The 24,993-nt window shown below is 48.7% G+C and overlaps 1 protein-coding gene across 3 annotated transcripts in view; it reads right to left on the bottom strand.

The window, feature by feature from the left end:
- Positions 1–582: 582 nt before the first annotated feature.
- Positions 583–24,993, bottom strand: part of RPH3AL (rabphilin 3A like (without C2 domains)) — a 41,412-nt gene continuing 17,001 nt past the window's right edge. Inside the window, exons 7-11 of one of the 3 annotated variants that reach the window (XM_071765566.1) lie at positions 16,594–16,768; positions 11,620–11,733; positions 11,059–11,226; positions 1,348–1,453; positions 583–682 (exon numbers count right to left, since the gene is read on the bottom strand). In XM_071765566.1, coding sequence (XP_071621667.1) covers positions 670–682; positions 1,348–1,453; positions 11,059–11,226; positions 11,620–11,733; positions 16,594–16,768 — 576 coding nt within the window. In that variant the 3' untranslated portion in view covers positions 583–669. Of the gene's footprint in view, positions 683–1,347; positions 1,454–2,506; positions 5,244–11,058; positions 11,227–11,619; positions 11,734–16,593; positions 16,769–24,993 lie in introns of those variants that run through there. The other 2 variants (XM_071765568.1, XM_071765567.1) reach the window with 2 other exon arrangements.

Here is a 24,993-nt window from a genome sequence, read left to right as displayed (position 1 = left end):
ATAAAGGTCTGTCCTGTCAGCAGCTTGACAATTGCTCACCCAGGGCCCAGATCCTGCTCTGTGCTCTCCTGCAGTGGGCTCAGCTGTTCACTGAGATTTTTCTTGGTCTCTTGAGCTTGGCTTCACCAGCAGAAAAAAAAAAACCAACTCTGGGCTCAGCCACTCTCAGTGATCCAGCTGCTGTCTCCACCAAGGGGCCAGGTATCTATCAGACTCCTGGAGGTGAATGAGGCTCAGAAAGATCTGAAATATTTGGCATTACAAAGCAGCTCAGCCTGGAAAAGTAAGGCCCACTCTTGGAGAGGTGAACTCTCCAACCAGTTCCCAAACCCAGCCCCAGAAACTGAGCCCAGAAGCAGCTGCTCCAGGGCAGCTCCAATGTGTGAGGGGTTGGTTCAGCAGCCTGGGACAGGACAGCCAGAGGGGAGGTGTGTAATTGCAAATAATTAACAGCATCCACAGTTCAGGGGTAATTGCTCAGAGCTACCTCTGAAAGCAGAGATCTGTTATGCTCAGGAAGGAGATGGTGTCTCTGCTGGCATCCCTTGCCCTGATAAGGCCCCCAAAAGCAGCAAATCTGCAGCCCCAGATAATAATTACTCCCAGTGCTTAGGCTGGGAGAAGCATTCATGAGAAAGGGAGGTGGTGCTGCCTGTTTGCTGCATTTGGTCAGGGGAAGCACCTGGAAGGAAACAGAGCACAGCTGAGAAAGGGCTCAGAATGTCACTGTTGCTGTTAAACTGCTATAGTCCACAACAAAAATACTTTGGAAACAGAATCCATCCCTTCTGGCAAAATATGAACAGATTATGTAGAGCCACTCATTGCAGAGAAGGAAAACAAGAGCAGTAATCCCTCCAAGACTTTACAAACAGCATCCAGTGCCAGACAGAAATCAGTGGAAGGAAGATGAAACGTGAGGGATGCCTCCAGACAAACATAGAGATCCTCAGTGTGGACAGCCCTCCACCTCATAGGGATCTGAAAGGGTGCAGCTCCCAGGCACTGACCACAGCAGCACCCTTGGGTGCTACACAGGCATCTCCAGGGTGTGCTGGGCACAGGTCTGCAGAGTGTGCTACACCAGACCTGGGGCTGGGCTGGCTCCTTTCATGTTTTGCCATGAAGATAATGAGAAGAAATGTTTCTGCAGGGACAGAGGTGCCAGGCAGGGGTGCACAAGGGTCCCCAGCAAGCAGCACAGGTCACACAGAGATCCTCCTCTCATGCCTCTCAAGCACTGCAGACATTCCTAGCACTGCCTGAACATACTGCTAATAAGTGGCAATGGTCAGGAAGGAATCTGAATGAGCAGCTCAAGATACAAGTTTTCCACAAGATGCTCACCTGTCACTTGTCATCTTGCACCTGCTGAAAGTCTCATTATTTGATTGCAGCATCAGCCTGTAACAAAAAAAAATTCTTCCCTGAATGGTCCTCCAAGCACAGCCACCTGAGGAGAAAAGGTGTTACAATCAGAGGAGCAGACTCCAGTGTGGGGAGGATGGGAGAAGTGGCAGGAAGAAATGGGAGAAGTGGGCTGGTGAGACAGGGATGTCCCCAAGCTTCCAGTTTCCCTGGAAGGAAACATCTGGGAGGGATGGGGAGGAGGAGAGAAGAGCAACTGATGCTAAGTTTTGTTTTAAATATAAACTTCAGCCATCTGCAGAGATTATCTGCCATTTTGTGTCACTGTCCCATGCACTAATGACCAGAAACACATTGTCTGAACACCAGCTCATAGCCCTGCTTGCTTCAGCTATGCAGGACTACAGAGAAAGCATCCCTGTTCCCCTCAAACTAAACCAAAACAACAAAAAAAAAGCAAACGTAGAAACTTGGCAGTTTGTGGCCACTGTTTTTGACTCAGGGAGATCCCACAGCTGACTTTCCCAACATATTGGTGGTTGTCATGGCAAGTGGAAGGGGGAAGGAACACAAGAGGTGGTTAGTCCTTGACACACTCCAGCCTTGGACTAATGGCAGCTCCCCAGCAAAACAATCCTGACAGCAATTACTGAGGTGCTTTTAAAATGGGAAAAGCAAAAACAGATTAAAAAGCCATTTGAAACCTTGAAGCTGAATGCTGAGTGGGAGGGACCACAGAGCATCCCTGGGCTGCACAGGAATAATGCAGAGATGCTCCTCTGGAAGCAAAGCTAAATGGATCCTGACTGTCAAACTGGAGAGGGCAACAAGCCCTGGGAGAGCAGGGGGCCAGAATGACAGTCAGTGCTGCTTTATACTCAGTGGTTACAACAAGGAGCATCTTCCACGAGGGGCTGAGGAGCAGATCTGTGCCCCCAGCCAGCACGAGTTGCCAAAGAGGAGCAAGACAAAAGGAGATTTGCAAGTGCAGAATTCAATGATGCTCCAGCCCTGTGAATCACCATTCCATGGCCTGGATTATTTTCTTTCCTTGTTGGAGCCAGCCCAAGGATTTGGAGAGTATCTGCAACCTGGGAATGGAAAAGAACTTTTTTACTGTTTCAAGAAAGGCAAGGAGTTGTTACTGAGCCAAACCTTTATTGTTTCCCATAGTAAAACACTACATAAAAGTTGCACGGGATGGAGACAAGAACAACAAAATAATAAAAGAAACACAAACTACCAGAGCAGATGGAGCTGGATTCACTGAGCTTTTCTTGCCCACCTTAAGCCAATGAAAAAGGCAGTTGGCTGGTACAGGTTTCAGATCAGATGCCAACTGAAGCTACAAAACACAACCGAGAGAGACACAACAAAGAGAAAAGTGGTTTTTATAGAAAATATGTGCAGAGAGCTGTAGATATTCCTCTGTCACTTTCATAGGTGGGAGATGACATTCTCCAGGGTTAGACCCTTCCCTGCACCCAGGAGAAATCTTCCCATAGCTGGCTGAATGGTTCTGGGTGGAACCAGAACCACTCAGGTGGAATTACTCCATGGAGGTAAAATATAGAGGTAAAAAAAAGAAAATGTTTCCAGTCTTACTGGTAAAAGATCAGTCTCAAATTTATCTCAGAGAGTGTTTCATAAATCCTAGCCTCATTTAAAATCAAAATCATGCCTCAAAGCTGCACCCCAAACCAGCAAGGGTCACCAAGTTCCCGTGCAGATCTGGCAACCCCACGGTGTGGGAAATGGCCCTGAGGAGTGAGGGTGGGGGGTGAAAACACCAGTGACCTGTCTGCACCCCCCAAAAATGAAGCACAAGAAACTCTTTCCAAGATTTTGATGATAAAATAACTGGTTTAAAGGAAGCTGAGACCATTTTTTAGTGTCCTTTTCCTTCTCCTTCTTCAAAAGCATTACCAGAGGCTGTGTGAGGCACTGCAGGAATGAGAGGGAGAGCAAGAGAGCATCTGCAGGACTGCCAAAAACTCCAGGGCAAGACAGGTCCTCCCTGGTGACAAAACACTTATGAAATGGAAGACCCTACAGCTCTCAGAAAAAGCAACAAAACTTCAGCTTGCAATCCAGCCAAGGCTGACTTTTGGATTTGCTTTTTCTGAATATAATTTTGGCATCATCCCCTCAGGGATGCAGCTGGCTGAGTCTCAACAGCCAGGTTTAAGCAACACAGACCATGACACAGAGCATCCCTCCGTGGAGGACAATCTCATCCCTTGCTCTCTTTAGCACCCATGTTGTGAAGCCCACAGCCAGGGGTTTCTCTTTCTGCCTCCTCAAACAGCCCACATCACCCAAAGGTTCTGAGTTTGTTTTTTAAAAGGCAGGAAGGGATCATGGAGGAAGAGCTGGGAGGATTTTCTCAGCAACCTGCCATAGCAGGTGAGCTGGAACAGCAGGAAGGTCCTCTGCTGGACCATGTTCAATTAGCAAGAAAAGTCAAGGATTGATTTCTGATCTCCTGTTACAATGTTCCAGCACCCAGTCTCATTTATCTTCATACTGCAGCCATTTGTAAGAGCATACACTACATGTGCACAAAGCACCCAGTAGCAAAGGAGAGGAGAACAAAAGAGTAATAACCAAGGGGAGAGGCTGACATTAACAGGCACAAATTGCCTTTAAATCCACTATTTCAGAGGGAACTTTCTGGAATCTTTTATTTCTTCAGCAAAAAAGACAGGTCAGATCTAAAGCATTTAATAAAAACCCACAGACTCCTTCTTGTCTTGTGTGAGTTTTGTTCAGACCTTCAAAGAATTAATTGCTCTAGAAATGTCAGGTAATTTGATTTTTCTCATCTGTCAGAGCTTAGAGGGAAATTGTCCATCCCAGAGAATCAGCAGGACTGGGACGTGCAGTTTTCTACAGCCTGACTCATGATGACACCATCCCAGCCAGCCAGATGCTGAAGACTTGCAGGAAAAAGGTAAAACAAAAGCCCTTGCTGATGCAAGAGCTTACAAGACGTGCATGTGGGAGGAGAATATGCAGAGCTTAACAAGATCAAGTAGTTTAAAAGCTTTTATCCAATTTGGGTATGCACAGGCTGGGCCATGGACCTGCAGGAAACCCACCCTGCCCGTGAGCCCAGTGTCAAAGCATCACCCTCAGCACAGGGAACACAGCCAGGAGGACTGCAAAATTCATAGCAAACTTCCTTGAGTGTTTCCATACCAACTGAAGCAGCTCCCTGAGCAGAGAGAGACCTCAGTGGAAGGAAAAGGGAGCACAATTTGCTGATCAGGATGCTCCCACCAAACTCACCCCAACTCGATGTCAAAACACACAAGGGGTGACCCCCTGGGACTGTGGAAGCCAAGTGCAAACTGGAGCCCTGGGCTCACCCGTGGGGTTCACAGAGGGAAATTCAGCCCTGGGCAGACAAACAGTAGAAGTGACAAACACTTCAGGGACAGAGGGGTGAATTTCCCTCTCTCCTGAAGATTGCAAAGTCAGGACTGCCAGGCCAGGAGCTGAACCCCGGGCTGGGCTTGGCAAGCCAGGAGCAGCAGTGAGCAGCTCACGTTTCTGCAGCTCCAGGGAGAACTTTGGATGTGCCTTTCCACAAACCCCACTCCAAGCAGCACCCCAAAGTGTGTGTCAGTCAGCAGAAGGGGAAACCAGACCAAACCAGTGAGGCAGGAAGGACGAGCAGATGTTTTTTCTTAGGTGCCACCGTGTTGCTAATGCCTGTGCAAAAGTTGGCATCAGAAAGTCACCACTGGCAGCAGTTGTTGTCTGGAGTGAGGTCCTACAGGAGTGGGCAAGGGGTGAGTGCTGGATCCAGGCAAAGCAATTCCATCTTCACCTCCATCAGCATCGTGTTCTGGTGTGGATGCATCGTTTGCCTTCAAAATATATAAAGACAAAAGTGTTGTTTGGAAAGGAGTGAAGCGGAGAGACTCGGAAAAAGTTATTTTACATTTGCTTTTCCACGCTCAGCACCTTTTTAAGAGCTTCCTAAAAATAATAAGGAAGAGAACGTCTGTGCATCATTACTCTGCACTATGTCAGCAGTCAAGGCCCATTAAGCTTTATTAAAGAAAGAAAAGACAGAGGAAAGAAATTGGCAAAGGAGGAGAAAGGAGTTGTGCTGCTAGAACTGATCCTCTAGCACATGCTTCCCTCAAAGGGCCACCTCAGCCAGCAAGCCAAGCCTCAGCTCTGAGGGTTCCAGACCAGGTCCTCCAGGTGACTTCTCTGCCAGCACTGAAGGGACATAAATTACTCCTGGAGAAAGGAAAGGGAATTTTTCCAGTGGCTGTGTTCATGGAAATGTTGAAGGCACTGGGGGTCCTTCAGACTCCTCCCACCAGCTATTGGCTGATGTCCCAGTTGAAAGATAACCAAGCCATAAAACTTCTCAATGTGTTTACAAAGACTCCACAATCCAGACTTTTAACTTCTATATTACTGACTTGCCATGCTCTTTCCTTCATGGTTTGTTTTGGAAGACTGCATCAACTATTGCCCTCCGTGCTTTGTGCAAAATGCTGAATAGGAAGTTGGAAGGGAGGAGTAAAGGCATTGCAAAGGACAGAGAATAATTCTAAGGAGGTGGGGGCAGGAGGCCAGGCAGGCTGCTTGGTCAAAGACCTCTGCAATGTGAAAGAAGGCACAAAAATAGGAGTTTCATCTTCAGCAGCAGCCTTGTCTCCAGATATATTGAGAGAAAGAGGCAAGAGAATGAGTCTTTGTCATTCCTCTATTTTCAAGGAAGAAGTCTCCAATTGAAAACTCCATAAAGAATTATGGAAATTGTGAAAGCAATTTATTTTTTAGGTCGTCGAGCCTTTATCCACTTAACTTCAAGGCAGACTCAAAAGACCTGAAGATGTTTTGGCTCGACCATTTGAGGAGGAAAATATTTTAATTCTTTAAAACACGGGAGGGTGCACATGCTGCTTCTGATTCCACCAAGGATGCAAACCTTAAATCATTTCCTAATACTGCTGCTCCCTGAAGACATATTTTATTTATAAATACAGCAAGACCATTTGGTGCTCTGCAGTACCAACGTGAAGAGGCAGAGAAAGCTCAAAGCTTCTCAGCTACAGAAGTACAATTCAATTTTTTCACTTTGGGAAAGAAGAGCTACTCCTTGGCAGCAGGAAAACTCAGTCCTGTGGCAGCAACAGCAGCAAGCTTTGAGCACAGGGGGGCAAAGAGTGGGGCCCCCCAAAGATTATTGAGGCAGAGGCTTGGAGAGGAGAGGCTGAATGTGGGTGAGGGTCTCTCCTCCTCATCTGACCCCCCCTTTCCTTCCTGTCCTCCAGAGGGAGGATGAGCAGGGGGTGCTGGAAGACTACACTGTTTGCCTGTAGCTCACAAGGATGAGGGAGTGAGTGGTCTAAGCAACTTTGTACCAAAGCACAGGCAGACAAAAAGTCACCTCCCCAAAGACTGCCAGGAATAAAACCATTAAAGAAATTACTATCCCATTCGGAGCCTAATTACTGTGAGGACAACTTTTTTTTCCTACATGGAATGGAGTAGTTAGACCCACTGAAGCAAAATGTTACCTCCTCATCCTCCCTGAGGGAGCAAAGCAGAGATCTGAGAAACACAAGGGAAGGGAAAAAAAGAAGCTAATGCTTTAACTTCAAAGATGCCCTGAGAATTTCCTGCCATGTAAGTGATGCAGAATGCCTCTGCCTGGCTCATGTATTAGCAGCCTGCATATTTATGAGCAAAAGTTGATGCCTACCCCAGCCAGGGATGCACTGAGCCACAGAGAGAGTGACAACACCTCATCTCTAAATCCAATCAATTCCTGAACAACAGGGCATAAATCTCCCCAAATTAAGAGAGCTGGAAGCAGCATTTCCTGCCCATCTCTCAGCTCCAGGCCCTTTGCTCAGCTCTGTTCAGCCTCTCCCAGCATGACAGCTACAAAGCAAGCACCCAAAGGGAGGCATCCAGAAGCTGAAGCTTCAGCACCCTGGAAGAAAGATCCAGGCTGGACCTGCTGACTTCTGGAGCTCCTTCCAGCTGGGCTCACCCTGTGACTGCAAGCCAGAACATTTCTTGTACCCCAGCAGGGGCTTCCAGCATTGCCTCAGCTCCCAGACTCAGCACCACCACTGTTTAATGTGGCTCTGCTGAACTGCCAGCTGCTGTATCCCTGCAAGTATTAATGATTTAGACAACACACTGGCACACACAGAGAGATGGGGAGTCTGTGATTTGCACTCAGACCTTTGCTACTCATTCATTAGCTTACCTGGTGGCTGTTTTTCTCAAAATTCCTCTTTTAAGTACAAATCAGAGCCTTCTCCAGCCCCACAGCCCATGCCAAGCTTGCTCACTGTTCCCTACCAGCAAGCTGTTCAGGTGACCCACAAAAGACACCAAGGACACCATTAACTGGGACCCATCAAAGGAGAACTTGCTGATGATCTGAGGAGAAATGCCTTTAATTTACTTCCTGCAGCAGCCAGGTCCAAGCCCAAAGATGTTACCTCCATTAAGAGCTCTCCATGGGCTACTGAAAACCACTGTAAGATAGTGATGATTTCTTTATGAAAAATGTCATAATTAAAAAACAGTGAGGATTTTGGTCTTTGTTAACTGAGGCACCTCTTAACATAGCTGTACAGCCAGAATAAGGTGAGTCACCCCCCTAGCTAGGGGCAAGTCAGGGGAAAAAGAAAAATTGGGCTTCTTTCTGGTGTGCAAATTTCAACCTCTTTAGGATAAAACATTCTCCAGGACAACCAGTGCATGACCTTCCTCTTAACAGCTATCAGGTCAGAGTGGGCACCTCCAGGAACCAGAGCTTCAGAAGAAGCAGCAGCATACCCTCAAAAAGTGATGCTTTTGAAAGGGTTTGAAAGTGGGCAGTAAAAAAAAACCCGATAAAAATAAAAAAATATATAAATTGGCAGCCTTTCAACTCACCATTCTCTTCTGTAACTTTGGCTCATGGGCTGAGGTTGCCTAAATCCCAGTGCAGCTCTGACAATGACTCATTTTATGACAAATCCCAGGCTTCATTATCTGCCTCACCAAACCCCAGCCAGAGCTGGAGCAACACATTGGAATCCTACAAACTCTTCTTAATAGCTCCTTGTTTCTCCTTGGCTGCACAGCCATGCTGTTGTCTTGGCCTTCAGGCTAAAAGAGCTAAGGACTATGAGAAGAGCTGCATTTGCAGCACCACTCTCTAATTCCTTGTTCTGGGTGGGACATGGGATTTCAGGATGCTGAAGTGTTTTGCAAAGTCACACTTGAGACTGGAATTAGAGCAGAGGTGAGAAGGAGTGAAAAGAAAGTCACTGGGAGGACAACACCTGAGGTGCCAATATGAAGCAAAAATTGCTCCTGACACAGTGCTATAAAGTTGCAGAGCCTTTCAGAAAAGCTACAGCAAAAGGTTTTTGACAGTCTTGACACCCAGGATTTATCATCTCCACCACTCTCTAAAGAGACTGCAAGAGCAGCCTCTGCTTCCTGACAAATTGTGGCATCCTGTCTGTAAAGCCCAGCACAGGAAGATGAAGCCCTGAGCTAAATGAAGAGGAGGAGAGGCACTGCCACCTACCCCGAGGCTCCCAGTGCTGTCATGATCCAGACTTCCAGAGCATGTAAATCCCTCTGGACAGCAGGACACTTCCTAAGGGACTGGTTTGCCTCTTATTTTCTGCTCTTGCCAGGCTACAGCCTCCTGGATGCCTGATCTGCTCAAGACACCTGCTAGAGAGCAGCACGGCGCAGGAGGCCACACGTGTGGCTGATTCCTGAATCCATACATCAGGGATGGTGCTTGCCAGGAGTTCACTGCACAGATCACATCCTGGCAGCATCTCCCCAGCTGCTCTCACAGTAAAACAGACACCCACCTTGCTGCTCACACCCTGCAGGAGGCAGAACCACATCCCAAACACATCTGAGAGAAAACAAACTTCTTCTCCTTGCAGACACCTTCCCTGGAGTCTCCCACTGTGCTGCTAATGCCACAGGAGGAGCCAGCTGCCCTGTCACCCCCCCTGACACCTTCTGTGCCCACACATCCTGGATGGAGGAAGAGAGAAGCTGGGAGGCCACAGCAGCTCCCCAGCCCAGGAGGATGCTTGGCTGGTGCCTGGTTCCCTGAGGTGACAATGACACTGAGAACCCAGCCTCCTGCCACCCTCCATCAGTTCCCAAGCCTGTCCTTGCTGACTGCAGCCACCAGCAGCCCCTCCAGAACATGCTGCAGAACCCTCCTGCAGAGCCCCCCTGCTGCTGCAAGCACCACGTGTGACCAAAGCAGCTCCTTCAGGAACAAGCCTGGGAACTGAGTGACCCCAGATGTAATAAAGATCTTTACAGATATTCTCTAGTCAGCCAACCTAGCTTAAACTTTTCCTTAGCAGAACCCTCTCTGCAGTTAAGGGACTATTTTAACTGGGCTCATGAGATTACTACATTTTTCATTCTTTTTAAAAATATATGTCCATGCTACCTGTCAGTTTTAGCTCTCCTCTGCCTACCATGGGGAGATCTCACTGCAGAGCATTGACCCCTTGTGCTGAGCTTTGCATACAGGATTTTTTAGCAGGAAAAAGACATTTTCTGCCTGTAAGATGTAGTTTGCAGTGTCATGGCCAGGCAGCAGTTAGTTCCAACAGCTGGCAGGACAGCTATAAAGAGATAAGGGCTGTACAAACACACTGTCCAGGTGTGCAACCATCCAGACTTCAGCAGAAAAAGCACCCAAGAAGTCACCCTCACTCTCCACAACAACCCGAGCCAACACACAAGGGGAATCAGCTCTCTAATGCCTACAGGGGCTTAAAATAAACCACCCAGGCCGGGCAGCAGGATAATCCCGAGAGAGGACAAACACAGCAGAAGTGTCACACATCTGATTTGCTTTGGCACGAACTAAAATGGGAGCAAAACTGCAAATCTCTGAAACTTGAGAATGGAGCAAAGAAACAATTTCACGCCGGCTCTTTCTAGAGGGAAGGGTGGGGAAGGAGAGGGGGGGGGGGAGCTGCCACTCTGTGTTGCACCAAAGGATAAATCTGCTCTCTCTAATCCAATTTACGCCTCAGCACGGAGGGCACAAAACAAGCCGAGGAACAAAAGGAGTGGCGGTTCCCAGGGCGGCAGGAGCCTCCGGAGGGAGCAGCGCTAAACGGTAACATTTGCATCTCTTTCAGATCAGATGTGATAGCAGCCTCTGCTCTCAGAGTCACTAAATTGTTCCAAGATGGTTGAGAGGTAAAAAGTATCTCTTTTTTAGCACTGCGGAGTTCTGGGATGAGCCGTGTTTGGCTTTAAGAGCCGTCTAATATTAGGAAAAGATTTCTTAAGCCTCCTAAAGCTGCTGGGCTTCTGCTTTGCTTCAGTGAAAGCTCAGTTTGAGCTCTGCAAGGTGGACAGGAGTCCCAGGCCTTTGCAGGGGGGACAGACCAAGTCTAGGGCTGCTCTGGGAGGTGGCTGTAGGCAGCTCCCCCACCCCCAGCTGATTATTTATGTTGCTGAATAGATTCTGCATGCAGGGAAGAAGGAAGGAGTGAGCTGTAACGCAGTGACAGCATCTGCCAGGAGAAAAGCAGCAGGGAAAGGTGCTCCAGGACTGCAGCTTTGCCAGGTGTGCCTCTGAGCAAACTGTGCTTCAAGGGAAGTCAGCCCCAAATGCATGGATCTGTCCAGAGAGGAGGTTCAGCTTACCAGGGGCTCTGCTGCCAACATCACTGTCACACCCATCAGCTGGCTGGTCCCTCTCGGTGGTGCTCAGGGCATCCCCCTGCTCCCTGCCCAAGCTGCTCCCCGAGAGGGCAGGAGAGTGGGTGCTCCCCAGTCCCCTCCCCACGGCCTGGCTGGGTTCCCTGATGGGTGCTGTTGGGACACAACAGAAAAGCACCCTCAGGAGCAGAGTCAACACTCAGTTCCTGCTCTCCGCTCCTAAAATGGTGATGCCAGGGTTATAAAGCCAGGAGTGAGGAGGCTGGATGGAAAAGTCCTGCCAGGTGGGTCAGGAGCAGCTCCCAGCTGCAAGGGCAGACCCTGGAAGGCTGCAGAAAACGAATGGAGTGACTCTCCACCAGCTTGACCATTGCTACTATTCCAGTAAGAAAGGACCAGCTCCTCACCTGGCACAGCTAAAGCCAATGGGCTGCATTAGAGCAGGGCAGGTGAGTGGCTGAGCCAAACCCCACAGCATCAAGAGCCAAACATTCCAGCACTTTACATCTTCCCACCCTCCAGCCACGAGGAACAGCAACTCCTCACCCAGTCCTGCTGTGTGCTTGCTGCCTTGTGAGCCTTTTGAGCCCCCAGGGAAGGGTTTGTCATCCAGGCTGGAGGAGCTGAACTCGGAGTCGCTCTCACTGTCGCTGGAAACCACTGCAGAGAAGATCAGGGGGAGAAGAGTGACAGAGTTATTCACAGTGTTCATAACACTTATCAAAGAGGGTGCCAGATGGATCCAAATAAAAACTGAACAAACGCTGACTCGCCAGTCACGTTCTCCCTCTCCAAAAGGAGCCCTACCTGCGGTTCCCCTACAGCTGTTCCCTCTTCCTCTCAAACATTATGCACTTCTACTTTTTACAAATGATTTATGACTCCACCACCCACACTGCAGTGGTGCCAGCACCTGAAGCAGATGCACACACCTCCCAAATCTGACTGGGACACGGGGACCCCCCCGTGCCACACTTTGCTGCCCACAGCTCCGTGCTGCAAAGCTGAGAGCTCTGTGGTGTGGCTGGCCCAGGAGTTGGGCTCTGCTCCTGCTGACCCCCCTGCCAGCACACCAGTGAGCCCCCTCCTCGGGCCATTCATCATCTCCCACCCCCAAAGGGCTGGGCTGGGTACGAGGCTGCTTCCAGCCCAGTGGCAGCAGGTTGAGGGGTCCCAGCTCCATCATAAGAGCCCCCACATTTGAGTGATGTGGGGAGAGAGAGGCTCCTCTGAGCTGCACTGCAAGAGCAGCAGGGCTTCTGTGAATCGATGAGGAAAACACCAGATAAATGCTGAGCACACCACATAAAAACCCTGCAGTGATTACAGGAAGCACCAGCTCATTGTCCATTCATCAGACACCCATCCCTATCAGCACACTGCCCAGGACTGTATTACCCCTATGCCACAGGGATGAATAGGCAAGGATTGCTCCCCTGCTCCCACACTGTTCCCCTCCTTTTAGGACTTCTTTTTTCCCCTCCCTGAATTCTGGCCCTATTCCTCCTGCTTTCCACCCTCCATAGTTTCCAGAAGAGCTGAAGGAGCCTCGTTTTGCCAGACATAACTTCCCAAGTTGGCAGCTTGCTTCCACTTTTCCATGCAATTGTGCAAGTTCCTCTCCTGCTTAGACCAGTGTTAAAGATACCTTGACTGCCAGCTGCACTGGGGAAAATGAGAAAGGTGTTTTTCCATCTCCTGGGTTTTTGTTATGGCCTCATCTCAGAACAGAAATTATGGGTCTGAGAAGGAAGGTAAGGGGAAAATAACTCTTGTTTGAGGGACTGCACCTACAGCATTACTACATCAGACCAAGGCAGGAAGCAGCTCTCCTGGCAGCTCAGGAGACATTTCCAAGAGTGGGTCACAAAACCCAGAGGAAAGCACAATATTGGCTCAGGTGGGACATAGATCAGGCAATGCTGCAACCTACAGCCTCTACTGGAGAAAAAGAAAGCCCCAACTGCTTCATTATATTCATCAGAATGTACTTATAAGCTGACATCTGTCTGAGAAACAAGTTCCCTGTTCTGCTGCAGAACAAACCCAAAGCTGGGAGAGGTGGGGGACTGTTTATAAATACTGTCAGTAGCAACTCAGACACACCAGGCTCTTTGCTACAAAATCCCAGTCTCACCTCCAAGTACCATTCTGACCACCCCATTGCCCAACTTGCTCAACACATACACTCCTGTCCTACTTGGGCATCATCATTTTTTTGCCTCCTGGATTCATAAAATCCATTGCTTTAGAGCAGCTCCTTCCTACACGAATCCTTTAGAAATGCTGGAAGTCAGGATTTATTTGGAAAAAGCCCCAGTGAATCACTGGAGGTGACTTTAGCTGCCTTCCCTTCTGCCATTCAGCAGTTCAGAAATGACCCAGCACAAGAGGGGGAAAAATATTAATGACACAAAAAGGCACCTGCACCACAGGAGCAGCCCTGCCTGCTCTCATTTTCTCTGCTGCCAATAAGTGTGTGTTTTACCCACTGCACCAATGTTTCCCTCTTTAAGGTAATTTTTCTCCCAAAGCTCCCAGACCTTCTGCTGGCACTTTCCACAGCCCAGAAGTCGTAAATCTGGTGTTCCAGCAGTTGATGATATATCAGTAACAGTTGCTGGACAGCTGTACTTTCAGACAGTGTAACAGATTTATCCCTCTCCATCTCATTAAAAAAAAAAAAGCCCATAAAAAATATATGCTGAGATAAAACTTGCAAGAAAAGCAATATCCCCTCAGGGAATGGGTCACTTAACATGGGCCAGAACCCCCAAGGCAGCTGCTGGAGCCTCTGAACCCTCTAATACTTGGTTCAGCCTCTGAGGTACAGCAGCCTCGTGGCACAGAGAGCCAAAGGGAGAAACCCACAGCTCCCCTACAGAACATGAGCCCCAGGGAGCATGAAGACCAAGAGTTCTGGGTCACTGGGGGTGGGAGGGGTGGAGATGAAGATGGTTTTTTACACTTAAAGTGTCTCACAGAGTGCAGTTCCTATGCTAGATCAAGCCCAGCACTGCCCAGAGTTGCAGGGACATCTCCAAGGAGAGGACCAGACCAAACTTCTCTCCCCTTCAGAAACAGCACGTGTAGCTCTGGCACTTAAACAAACTTGTAGAGAATTTGGATGACCCCTTGGTGGCCTGCAAAGCATTTGCTGTGCCCCAACACCCTCCTCACTGCTCCCATCACTCAGGGATTTGGCCTCCAGCACACAGACACAGGACAAGCCCCCTTCATCCCCCTGCCCAGCTGCTGCCTCTGAGAGCAGCACAGCATTGCCTGGCAAGAGGACAGAAGCACACTGCAAGGAGAGAAACCACCAGTGACCAAGCAGAGCAGCAGGCAGCCCTCCTGCCAAACAGGGCAATAGCTCAGGGATCAAACTTCTTTTTTTCCACCCAGATTTTACATTTTTTTCTGCAGAACTCAAGAGTTCAGGGGAAGGAAAGCCCCGCTGCTTATTGCTCCCCACCCCCTGGTGGCCTCCATCCTGCCTGACCCGGTGTAGAAACCCACCCACATTCCACCACATGGAGAGGAGCTGCTCCCCAGCACAAGAAATATTACTGCTATTCTCCTCATGATAATACATTTGTGCCTTAACTAATAGCAGGGTTCCCATGGCAACTGCTTGTTTATTACAGGAAAACTAAAGGCAACAGCAAATCCCAGTGTCAGCGAGCGCACGAGAAATAATGGGTGTGTAAAAATAAAACTATTTCCTGGTGGGTTTGGCTTTTCTTCCAAGAGGCACATTCCTGCTGTCCCTCAGTCCCACTGCCTTCCCAACCTCCTGCAGCAGGAGCTGTGGAAATGGCTGGTACCAGGACCTGGCCCTGACCCCCTTCTTTTTGGGGAAAAAGGGACACTTGAGGTTTGCCCTGTCCCAGCTGAAAGGCAGCTCCTGGCATGGAGGATGCTGAAGGAATAACCCTGGCTCCTCTCTCCCACAGGCTGCGCTGGTCCCACCTGAGCTGAATCCCTAAAGAGGTGAGAGAAGGCTCCTCTGGTGCCTGGGTGGTGGGGTGAGATAAAGGACACCCCACTGAGAGCAGCCTTTCAGAGTCAGGAACATTAAATGCCAGAGCTGGTTCAGGCTGGCAGTATCACAGCTACATCATCTCCATGGGGGAAGGGGGCACTGCACGTGTCAGAGGTTTCAGGTGACAAACAGCAGAAGCCTCGGCACTGGCAGGTGAAAAAGGATGAAATGGAGGGGTGAGAGGTACAAGCTCCCAGCTTCATAGATGAATTACAGCCTGCAGTGCCCACTGAAAGCTGTCCAGAGGACAGGCAGCCTAACAGAGAAGGCCAACAAGGAGAGAAAGCACCAGAAAACAAAACCATAAATTTTTAGAATCCAACCCATAAAATAGCAGCCAGCCAAAAATCCTACCAAAGGCCACTTTGCTGTCTCTCACCTGTTCCTTTGCTGCTTCTGCTGGTATTTAAAGGGAGGTCTTTTCCCAAAACAAAACCCACAAACAAGCTGAACTAAAAAGCAGGCTGGGTCTGAGATCTGCATATTTGACTCATAAAGTTTGCTGTACTGTGTGTACAGAAAGTACCTCATCATCAATCAGTTAATTTGTTAAGACAACTCTTTCCAAGCATGTCCTTGAGGGGAAGCACAACCATCTACTGTTGATCTCATTTGTCATTAATTACAAAAGTTACAGTAGAGCTGAGAGTGCTTTCCTAGCTGGGCCCTGAAGAGAAGGTTTGTAAACTCAATTCTCCTGAGTCTTCTTCATTAAAAGACTATTTCCCCCTGCAGTTCTGATAAGATTTATCTTTACATGAAAGAGTGTATGCTGCTGGTACACTGATGAGGTCTTCTCCAGTTGAGGGGATGTAATAGCAAAAGACAGAAGAGGAAGAAAGGCCAGACAGTTCTGCTAAGCCACCCCAGAAAGAAATGAAGAAAAATCAAAGCAGACTGGCAGCAGCTCTAATTCTGCAGCATCCATCCGCTGCTGTGCTAATGACCCTGAGTGCTCAGCTCCTCAGTGCCAAGCTGCTGCTTCCCCCCAGCTGGCTCTGGGCTCAGCACTGGAGTGGGTGTATGAGCAACAACAGGGTGGGCAGATGGAAGAGAGCAAGGAAAAAAATCCCTGCAAGGCAGCCCCACGAATGGGATCCGACACGGGAGCAATTCAAGATGCCACATGTGATACAATGATCTACTTCAATCAAGGTCTCCCTCAAAGAACAGAGATGGGAGTGCTGAAGCTAATAAATCAGGTTTCTCACTGTTCCAGCCCTGCACAGGGTGAAGTTAATCAACAGCTTCACCGAGACACATTTTAAAGAACAACCCAGCCCTGAGGTCTCCGTGCTGCAAACCTCAGCCTCCTCCCCGAGGCCTGGGGAAGGAGCTTTGATCATCTCACCTGCTGAGGGGGTCAGGCACAAAGGACACAGCTCACTCCTACCCACTGACTGTAAGAGCATCCCTGCCCACACGTTCTCCTCCCCTCTCCCTGCTTTCTTCTGGACAAGGAGCAGGCAACCAACCTTTTCCCCTGGCCCAGGTGAAGGATCTGCTGGTCCTGCTGCCCTCAGGCTCCAGCAGGGCTGTCTCACTCTGCCAGGGCTGTGGGGGCAGCTCGCTGGCTTTGCTGCTGCTCTTCAAAGGTGTGATGTACTTGGGCAGCCCTTTGTAGAACCATGCACCAGACCTCTTCCAAACCTGGGGGGAGATGGAGACACCTTAAGGCCAGGTTTTTTACAGCAAAAGAGCACAACCAGCACCAAACAAGCCCCCACACCGAGCTCAGCCCCCTCTGAGCCACCTTGACCAGACCTGTGTTACCTTCCAGCTCCCAGAGTCCACCAGTTCCCCTGAGCAGTGCAACTACCACAGCATCCCAAATCTCTCCCTCCACACCCACCGACCCAGCTTCACCTCCATCCACCTTCCACCACCAAAAAGCACAAATCTGAATGAGCAAGAGGCACAGACTGAAGGAGAAGCAGAAGGTGATTGTGCAAACCATGGAACTTCTTGAATTCTCCTAGTCAAGATCAGAAGCTTTTCTGATGCTGAGTTTGAGTCCAACACATGTTCCCAGGCTTGCTGCAGGACACTTACACACTTACAGGATGAAATTCCCTGCACTAAGCAGTTCAGACTCTGCATCTCTTGCAGAGTCCCTGTTGGGAATCCACAAAAACAAAAGCTTCCTGGAAGGAGCAGGAATATGCCATGGGTGGCACCAGCCCCAAGCACGTGCTCTGCTTAAGAGTAAAACAAGTCTTGCACAAGTCTTGCAGCAAGTCCTGACAACCCTCTCAGTCCATGCCAGGTCCTTCAGCCTGGGTCACTTCTGAGAGAGGGGCTGGGGGCTGCAGGTGGCAATGCCAGGACAGCAGGAACACTGTGTCCTGTGGCACCAAATGGCACAACCTCAGTGTTCATTTCACAGAGCAATTCAGGTGAAGCCAGATCATCCAAGGAGTGTGCTTGAAAACCCCAGAACAAGAAGAGTGGCACTCAAGCTGAACTTGAAGCAGGAAAGGGACTGTGAGCACCAAACTGTAGCATCTCCTGTAAGAACATCCTCTGCTCTCTAGTTTAGTTTTAATGCAGCTTATGATGAAGGAGCATTATTAAGTATATTTAATATAAAGCCTACTGTGAGCCAGAGGAAGGCAAAAGGATGGCAGCTCAGACAAGGAGAAATGGCCTCTAAAAAGCTAATTCATTTGTGCCTTCCAGCAGTCTACTATTGAGCTAATGAGACAGCCAGGGCAAAAATAAATTAACATAGCAAAAATACCAGGTTCTAATTCATGCAGAGGGGTAGAAACCTTACACTTCTGTTCAGAGTCAGGGAGATCAATGTTTCTACTCCAAAGCATTTTGCATATAGTACCATCACGATGCCAATGGGTGCAAATGCAGATATCCCTAATTACAGCAATTTGCACTTAGGGCTTAATCAAAGCAGAGAGCAGTGATGACACCTGGCACTCATGAGAAGTTCTTCTCATGCAGGCACAAAAAGCAGGACACCACCATCACACAGATAGGAGGAAATTACTCAGCAGGTCGCCCAGTTCCTAGTCCAGGGCCACCAACACAGAGAGCTGCAATTTCTGTACTTGAGGTCTTGAGAGCCAAGTGAGGGCAATCTGAATTCAGAGGTCAGCCTGGGAACATGCTTTTTGAAAGAAGAGAACCCAGCAGAGCATCACTGTGACCAAGCATCCACAGCAGTTACTGTGAAAGTGCAAGAGCAAAGCTCACGTGCACCATAGCAGGACCTAGAAATGAGATGAGAGCACACTGCAATTACACCAACATTTTCCTGCTGGGTACCAGCCCAGCAGGATGGTGAGGCTGCCATCCAACTAAAAGCTGGGAAGACAGTTCCTCAAAAGGAGAGAAGACTGGGAGTTCTTCTACAGGGGGGGCCTTGGCAGGCAGGACACTTCAGCTCTTTCACCAGCATGCAAACAGCCAAACTGGTGAATGGTCAAGGCACAAGCTGAAACAGCTCCTTCTGTTAGGCATGTGGGGACTGCACAGCATTTGGTACAGCTTGTACAACAGCATTAATCAGTGAGGCACAGAGACCCTGGAGGAATGGGCTCTGCTATCCCTGCAAAAGCAAGAACTGGGAAACACAGCATGAGTTTTAAATCTGGGACAGACATCTCTACCCCACCACAACTCAGGTAAACGTACCCAACACGGGACCTGCAGGCTGGACAACCCCTGTTCTGCTTTGTCCAGGAGGTTTTGGGCACAGGCAGCACACAGCAGGCAGAGCAGGGACTGCTGGGGACATGGGGTTTGCACCCCAACCAGCACCGTGCCTTGAGGAGAGGACGTTGTCCATCCCCTGCTGCACAGTGGGTGGCTGGGGCACACGTAGCTTCCTTGCACAAACTGCCAGGGAGGAAGCATCCCTTTCTTACAGCCATTCCCTGAACAGAGCCTGCAACATCTGTAATTTAATTTGAAGCACTGGAGAGACCTATTATCTTCAGGCAAACTCCAATTTAGGCACACCATAAAACTCATCAGACACAGCAAGGACTGCTGTAAGAAAAGGCTGCTCACCCCCAGGTTTTTCACTACCCCAAAGCAAGTCCAGTTATAGAAAGAGTTAACAGGATAATACAGCTACCTCTGATGTGGTAATGCTGGTATAAAATTGATTCTCTGCATACATATTCACTTTAAATTGGTGCATCTAATAGAGCCCAGTCTCATTACAGCAGACTGAACTTGTTTTGAAATCGGCTCTAAAATATCTGTAGCAAGATGCTCTCCCCTATAATAATTTAGTACCTCTGCTCCAAAATGATCACGGTTCATGTTCTGTCCTAAAGCTGGGCACACAAGTTGGTTTTTGCAGCCATGCATCAAAATAAATCAATGCTGCTGACTGCTATTGATGGCAGCTTCATCGATCGCAAAAAAGTGGCCTGACAGCAAAGTTCTTGTTTGATTTTAAATAAATAAATCTATAACAGCACTTCAAGAATACAAGCCCTGTTTATTACCAGGAGTTTGTTCTTTCCAAGGAGTGGAGAATTTGGCTCCCTCCAGTCCTGCTGGCACATAAGGTGAAGTTCTGCCTCTGGACAGCTCGAGTTTGACTGGAGCTGCAATTTCATCAGCAAGAGGGAGAGCCAGCCCCTGCCAGTTCCCTGCCAGTTTCCTGCAGCAACCTGATTTTTCATCATCCCTTGCTCTGAGTGCTTGGCAGAGGGGAGGAAGATCTGCATTATCCCAGATCAGGACAAGGTGGCCCAGTGTGGGGCTCAGGCCACACCACAGGTCACCAGCTGCAGTTCCCCCGGCACACAAACCAGGCCAGGCAAACACAACCAAAATCCACACCAACTATTGCCTGCCTCCCAGCTCCTGCCCTTCTGCCTCCCAGCTCCTGCCCTTCTGCCTCCCCTGACACCTCAACTACCCTAAAGCAAAGTGTGTAGGAAACTCTAAGAGATGAACTACTCCAGCAACAGACTCTTCTTGTTATTACTTCCAACCAATTTAATGGCCATGGCCATGACAACTCCAGAGAGCTCAGTGCCTTTCATAACCCTGATAATATTCCTATTAAAGTTGCATCAAGCTATCATTACAGCAACAGGATGAGACAGTCAAAAGCAGATGTGTGTTTTCATCTGGCACATTACAGCTGGTAAATGGGACCTAGCAGAGAATCACTGGGCCCTGGTTAAAAGCATGTTACTGCTCAAACTTCTCCTTCCTCTTCCTGTGAACATAGAAGTGACAGAACAAGCTCCTCAACAAAGAAATCATTAGGCCCTGCTGATGAAGGGACAGAATTACTGCTGAATCACAGAATGGTTCTGGTTGGAAAAGACCTTTAAGATCATCAAGTCCAACCTCTAAACCAATTGTTCCGAGTTCAGTGCTAAACCACATCCCTAAGGCACCACATCTACAGCTTTTAAACACCTCCAGGGATGGTGATGATCCAACCACCACCATGAGCAGCCTGGGAATGAACCATAACAAACATCTGCAGCCTCCCAGAGTTACCTTCACCCAGGCAAAAGTGCCCTGAGCAGCTTAGAAAGGGTCCCAGCTGGAAAGCCACGTTTTGCTCTCCCACTTACTGACTGTAACTGTTCTCCTGCAGTCCCCTGGGCTGGGTGAGAGGCAAAAAAAGCTCCCTTCAGCTTCCCATGCTGACACCAGCATTATTGGCTCAACCCCCCAGCAGCTGACAGGCAGGGGAGGAGGTTTTTTTGGGCTCCAATGCTTGATGGAGAGAAAGGCACCTGGAAACACAAGCACCCTGGGAGGACCTGGTTGCTCCTGCCCTCCTGCAGCACATGCCCACACACTCCCCGTGTCCCAGCTCTCCACCAAAGGCTCTGGCAGGCTGCAAACCACTGGCAAGGAGAAAGAGCAAAGTCTCCTCAGCTTCGTTATTTGCATTCATCTGCTTTTCCATAACACAGAGATTTCCAATTACATTATTTACAGCAATCTGGTGTCAACTCCCACATTCAGCGCTCGAGGATGAGGAAAATTAAAAGGCAGTGAAACTGCTGCTCAGAGCTTTGTTTCTGGAATAGCAAAATCCATTGCACCTCTGACCCCAACGTTTCTCAAGCTGCCATGGCTGCCAGTGTTCAACCATTTATCATCCCCCTCTCAATCAAGTCTCTTTTTTTTTCCCCCGTGGCTCTATTCTAGAGGACACTATTTTGAGTCTAACCACTTGCTACCGCCCCTCAAAATAATATGGCAGGCTATTCATGAGTTCTTTGAATTGCAAACAGGTGCACATCACTTTGATTCAATCCAGAGTCACCCAAAATAAACACTCCCCTCCATCAGGATGATATTTTGCCAAGAACTCATCATGCCAGACAGGAATAGCCCTGGGCTACAGTGGTTTATAATGTTCAAAAGGGTGTGAGTGTGTATATATGAAAAGGGAAGCCCTGGGGGCAAAAAGGGGGGAGACAACTTTTTTTTTTCTCCAGTCATCTTCTTCCTCTGCATGGTTTATTGTGATGAACCAAGAAATGCAGCCAGCCATGAAAATGTTGTTTAGCAAAGGAGAAGTGCAGCAGAAGGGGCAAATTAAAACTTTAACAGGTCCCTGAGAGCTGACACTCTCTGTCATATTCAATGGGGTTTAAAAAAAGCTGTCTTCCCCCCCCCATCCTACTTAAGCTGTTTTCATTATCACTACAATTTTGGATGTGTCAATTCAAATGTAAATGTGCATGAACACTTCCAAGAGGGTTTTAATTACAATGATAGCATTGCCAATTACATGTGTATATATATATATTTTTTTTTTTTTAAAGAAAAAAATATATATATTGGTAATTCAGGAAGGTGCTTTGCAGAACCTGGTGGTAACTGTCAAAACAAGGTTGTGCAGAAAGTCTAGGGGCTGGCCAGGGATTTGACAAAACACAGCAGGTCCCATTTCCCCTTCAGGCCAGGAGGTGACAGGCAGACTTGGGCCACACACGACTAATTCAGCAGAGCAATTGCTGCCCAAGCTGTTACCAAGCTTGTGTTTTGTGCCAGAGGCCTGGCAGGAGGGAATCATTCCAACAGTGCACATGCCCACTGCAGCTCCTCCCAGGCAAGCTTTGCTCTTCTGACAGCAGCTGCACCAAGCCTGTTCTGCTGGAGGATCTGCTCCCTTTCTGCTCTGCATCCTCATTCCTCTGGGTGCCCCACTGCTTCACTGCCCAGTTAGCAAACAGGTTCCCTGTAAACCCATGGCCAGTGTCTGCTGCAGCCAGGGATGAGATCCCCTGATCGTGCCATGGGAATTCACACGTGGAGATCAGGACTGCCCCAAGGAGGATCAGTCCTTCGGTCTCCAGAAAGATTTGCAAGATGCAAAGCCAAGAGAGGCAAGGCAGGGCATGGAGGAGGGAAGAAGGAAGGGAGATCCTTGCTCTCAGAAGGGAATGTGAGCTTGACTGACTTTGCTTCTACCTTTGCTTGCAGGAACAATAAAATATGATCCACACCTGCTTTAATTCCACTGCTCTCAGAAGACATTCCAAAGGCAAACATCCACAGAATCCTGGAAGGACACAAGGAGATATTTTGATAGATGCCTCTGCAAACCACTGGGACAAGCAGCATCTCCACCAGTTCAGTTCTGGCCTAAAGCAGAGGAGGTGTCTTATCCCAGGGAGAATGATGCACCTGTGACACAGGAGTGCCTGCTGGTCCTTGGGGATGTTCTCTTTGCCAGCAGCAATATCAAAGCTCTGGAAGGTCCTGGCCATGTCAGGACACTGCACTTTCCTCCCAGCACTTCTCTGACACGTTGGAGCCCTCCAGCCTGCATGTACACATCTTGCTCAGCAGCTCCAGGGCTGCCAAACACACTGTTTTGCTTCTGGATGTCTGGGACACAAGCAGGCAGCAGAATCCATTAATCACCTCCACTCTCCAGAAATGAGACAGTGTCAGAGCAACTTGTTCCTCATTGCTGTGCAGCACAGCCCTCCCAGTGGAGGGTCTCATAAAACCAGAAAGCAGCCAAGAGCACTTCTGAAGGGCTGAGGCTGGGATTCCCAGAGGGATCTATGGGCATCAAGCATTTGATTCTAACTGAAAAACTGATGTAAACAATAGCTTGTTACTTTGGTCTTCCTTTGGACACAGACATACTGGTGCTTCAGCCATAAGTGAAGCCAGCAGAGATCCTGTCCACACAGCAAAAGGGGGAGATGACAACCACATCACTAAACTCAGGCTGGCTGCAATCAAGGCCACAGGGAGAAATAACAAGGAAGATGGAGGGATGAAAGCTTCAGCAGGTATGAATGATGCCACACACTGCAGCTGTTAGCCAGTGGATGTGAGTGTCCAGCCCCACCATCCTGGCTTGAGAGCCTGGTGGGCCACAAGCTCACTCAGCACATGGCAGAGGCTAAAGGGACAATTATAGTCTGAAGCTCTTGACCCAGCCAGATGACACCTATTAACTCTTAGCCAACATCACTGAATCCATCCAGGTTTCCAAATGACCTTCCTTTCTCACTTCAGTGCCTGACAGTCTCTCACTAACAGAGCTGAGAGTTTCACAAATACCATGCCCAAATAGCTGGTTCAGAAAATTAGGCAGTGATCAAAGAGCTGATGTGGAGGGCATCACCACATCTCATCAGACCTGCTGGGGGAGGAGGACACTCCAGACCAGCATCAAACTGGTGCAAACCCACTGGAGCTGGCCAAGTTCCCCTGGGCTGACAATCTGGGAGGTTTAGCCAGAACTCTCTGCCTGGGACAAGCCTAAAGTAGGCTTTAGCATGTGTTTCACTGGCACGGGCTAAAGAACCTTGCTTGTTACTGCATCACACAACCCAAAGTGCTCTGGTGGGTCTCTGAAGCTCCCTGCCTGGCTCTGAGGAAAAAACAGGGCTGATACCAACTCATTGTAGAGGCTAGACAGAAATGAGAATGCCTGATCCCAAAGAGCAGCCATCCATCTGCACACAATGATAGCAAACATAACCTTCAGCAAAGAGCATGGCCAAATGGGTTTGGTCCAGAGCAGATGGCAGATCCAGATCACAGAAACTGATGGCAGCAAAGAACTCGTTGTAAACACAAGCCCTGAAAAGAAACCTGGGAATTTACTGCATGGCCTGTAGTATCATGGCATCTGAATGGCCTTCAGGGACTGCACTAGTGCCAGCCACCAGTCTGAGGCCCAAGACCCTCATCTCTTCCTCACACTGATTCTTAGGGAAGACCTGATCTAAGGCACTTCTCAGGCATTTATTCTGATATTGCTTCAACTCCCTTGCCCTGTCTGACATGCCTGAAGGCTCCTGCTAATTCTCAATGCTTCCCTGCCTTCCCCCAAAATAAAAGCAGAGCCAAGTGAGGAGACAGAGGGGACGTATGGCTTGATGCCTGGCTGCATGTCCACACTGTGACCCTTCCAATCATCCCCTGGTCAGAGCACCAGCACCACTGCAAACAAGAAAGGAAACAGACCTGAACTGACATTAAAGAGAATCAAAAAAAATAAAGATGAAGCTTAAGGCTGGGAGGTAAAATGAGGCTATTTTCTAGTTAGTCTAAGAAGGAAAGTTCCATCCATTTTCATTAGGGAAGCACTCTGGCCTTATCTCAGGTTTCACAGAGAAAGTGAGCTTTGAAGGTCACCGTACTCTCACACACTGGTGGCAGATAACACTTACTGGATAGGTTCATATTCTCTCTCCTGTGACCACAGCTTCTCATTATTTTTATAAGAAATAGGAAAAAAAAACCAACCCACAACTACACAGCTTGAGATGAAATAAAACGACAAAAGAAATTAAGTCAATTTCTCATCTCTGCACTGAACACTGAAAGTATCTTGACTTGTTTCACTCTCCAGTTTGAGACCTCCATTTGGAATTCAAAACACCTGGATGGCT

Source organism: Heliangelus exortis, chromosome 21, assembly GCF_036169615.1.
Source record: "Heliangelus exortis chromosome 21, bHelExo1.hap1, whole genome shotgun sequence".
Taxonomy (NCBI): Eukaryota; Metazoa; Chordata; class Aves; order Apodiformes; family Trochilidae; genus Heliangelus; species Heliangelus exortis.
This window is presented reverse-complemented; position numbering and strand designations above follow the sequence as displayed.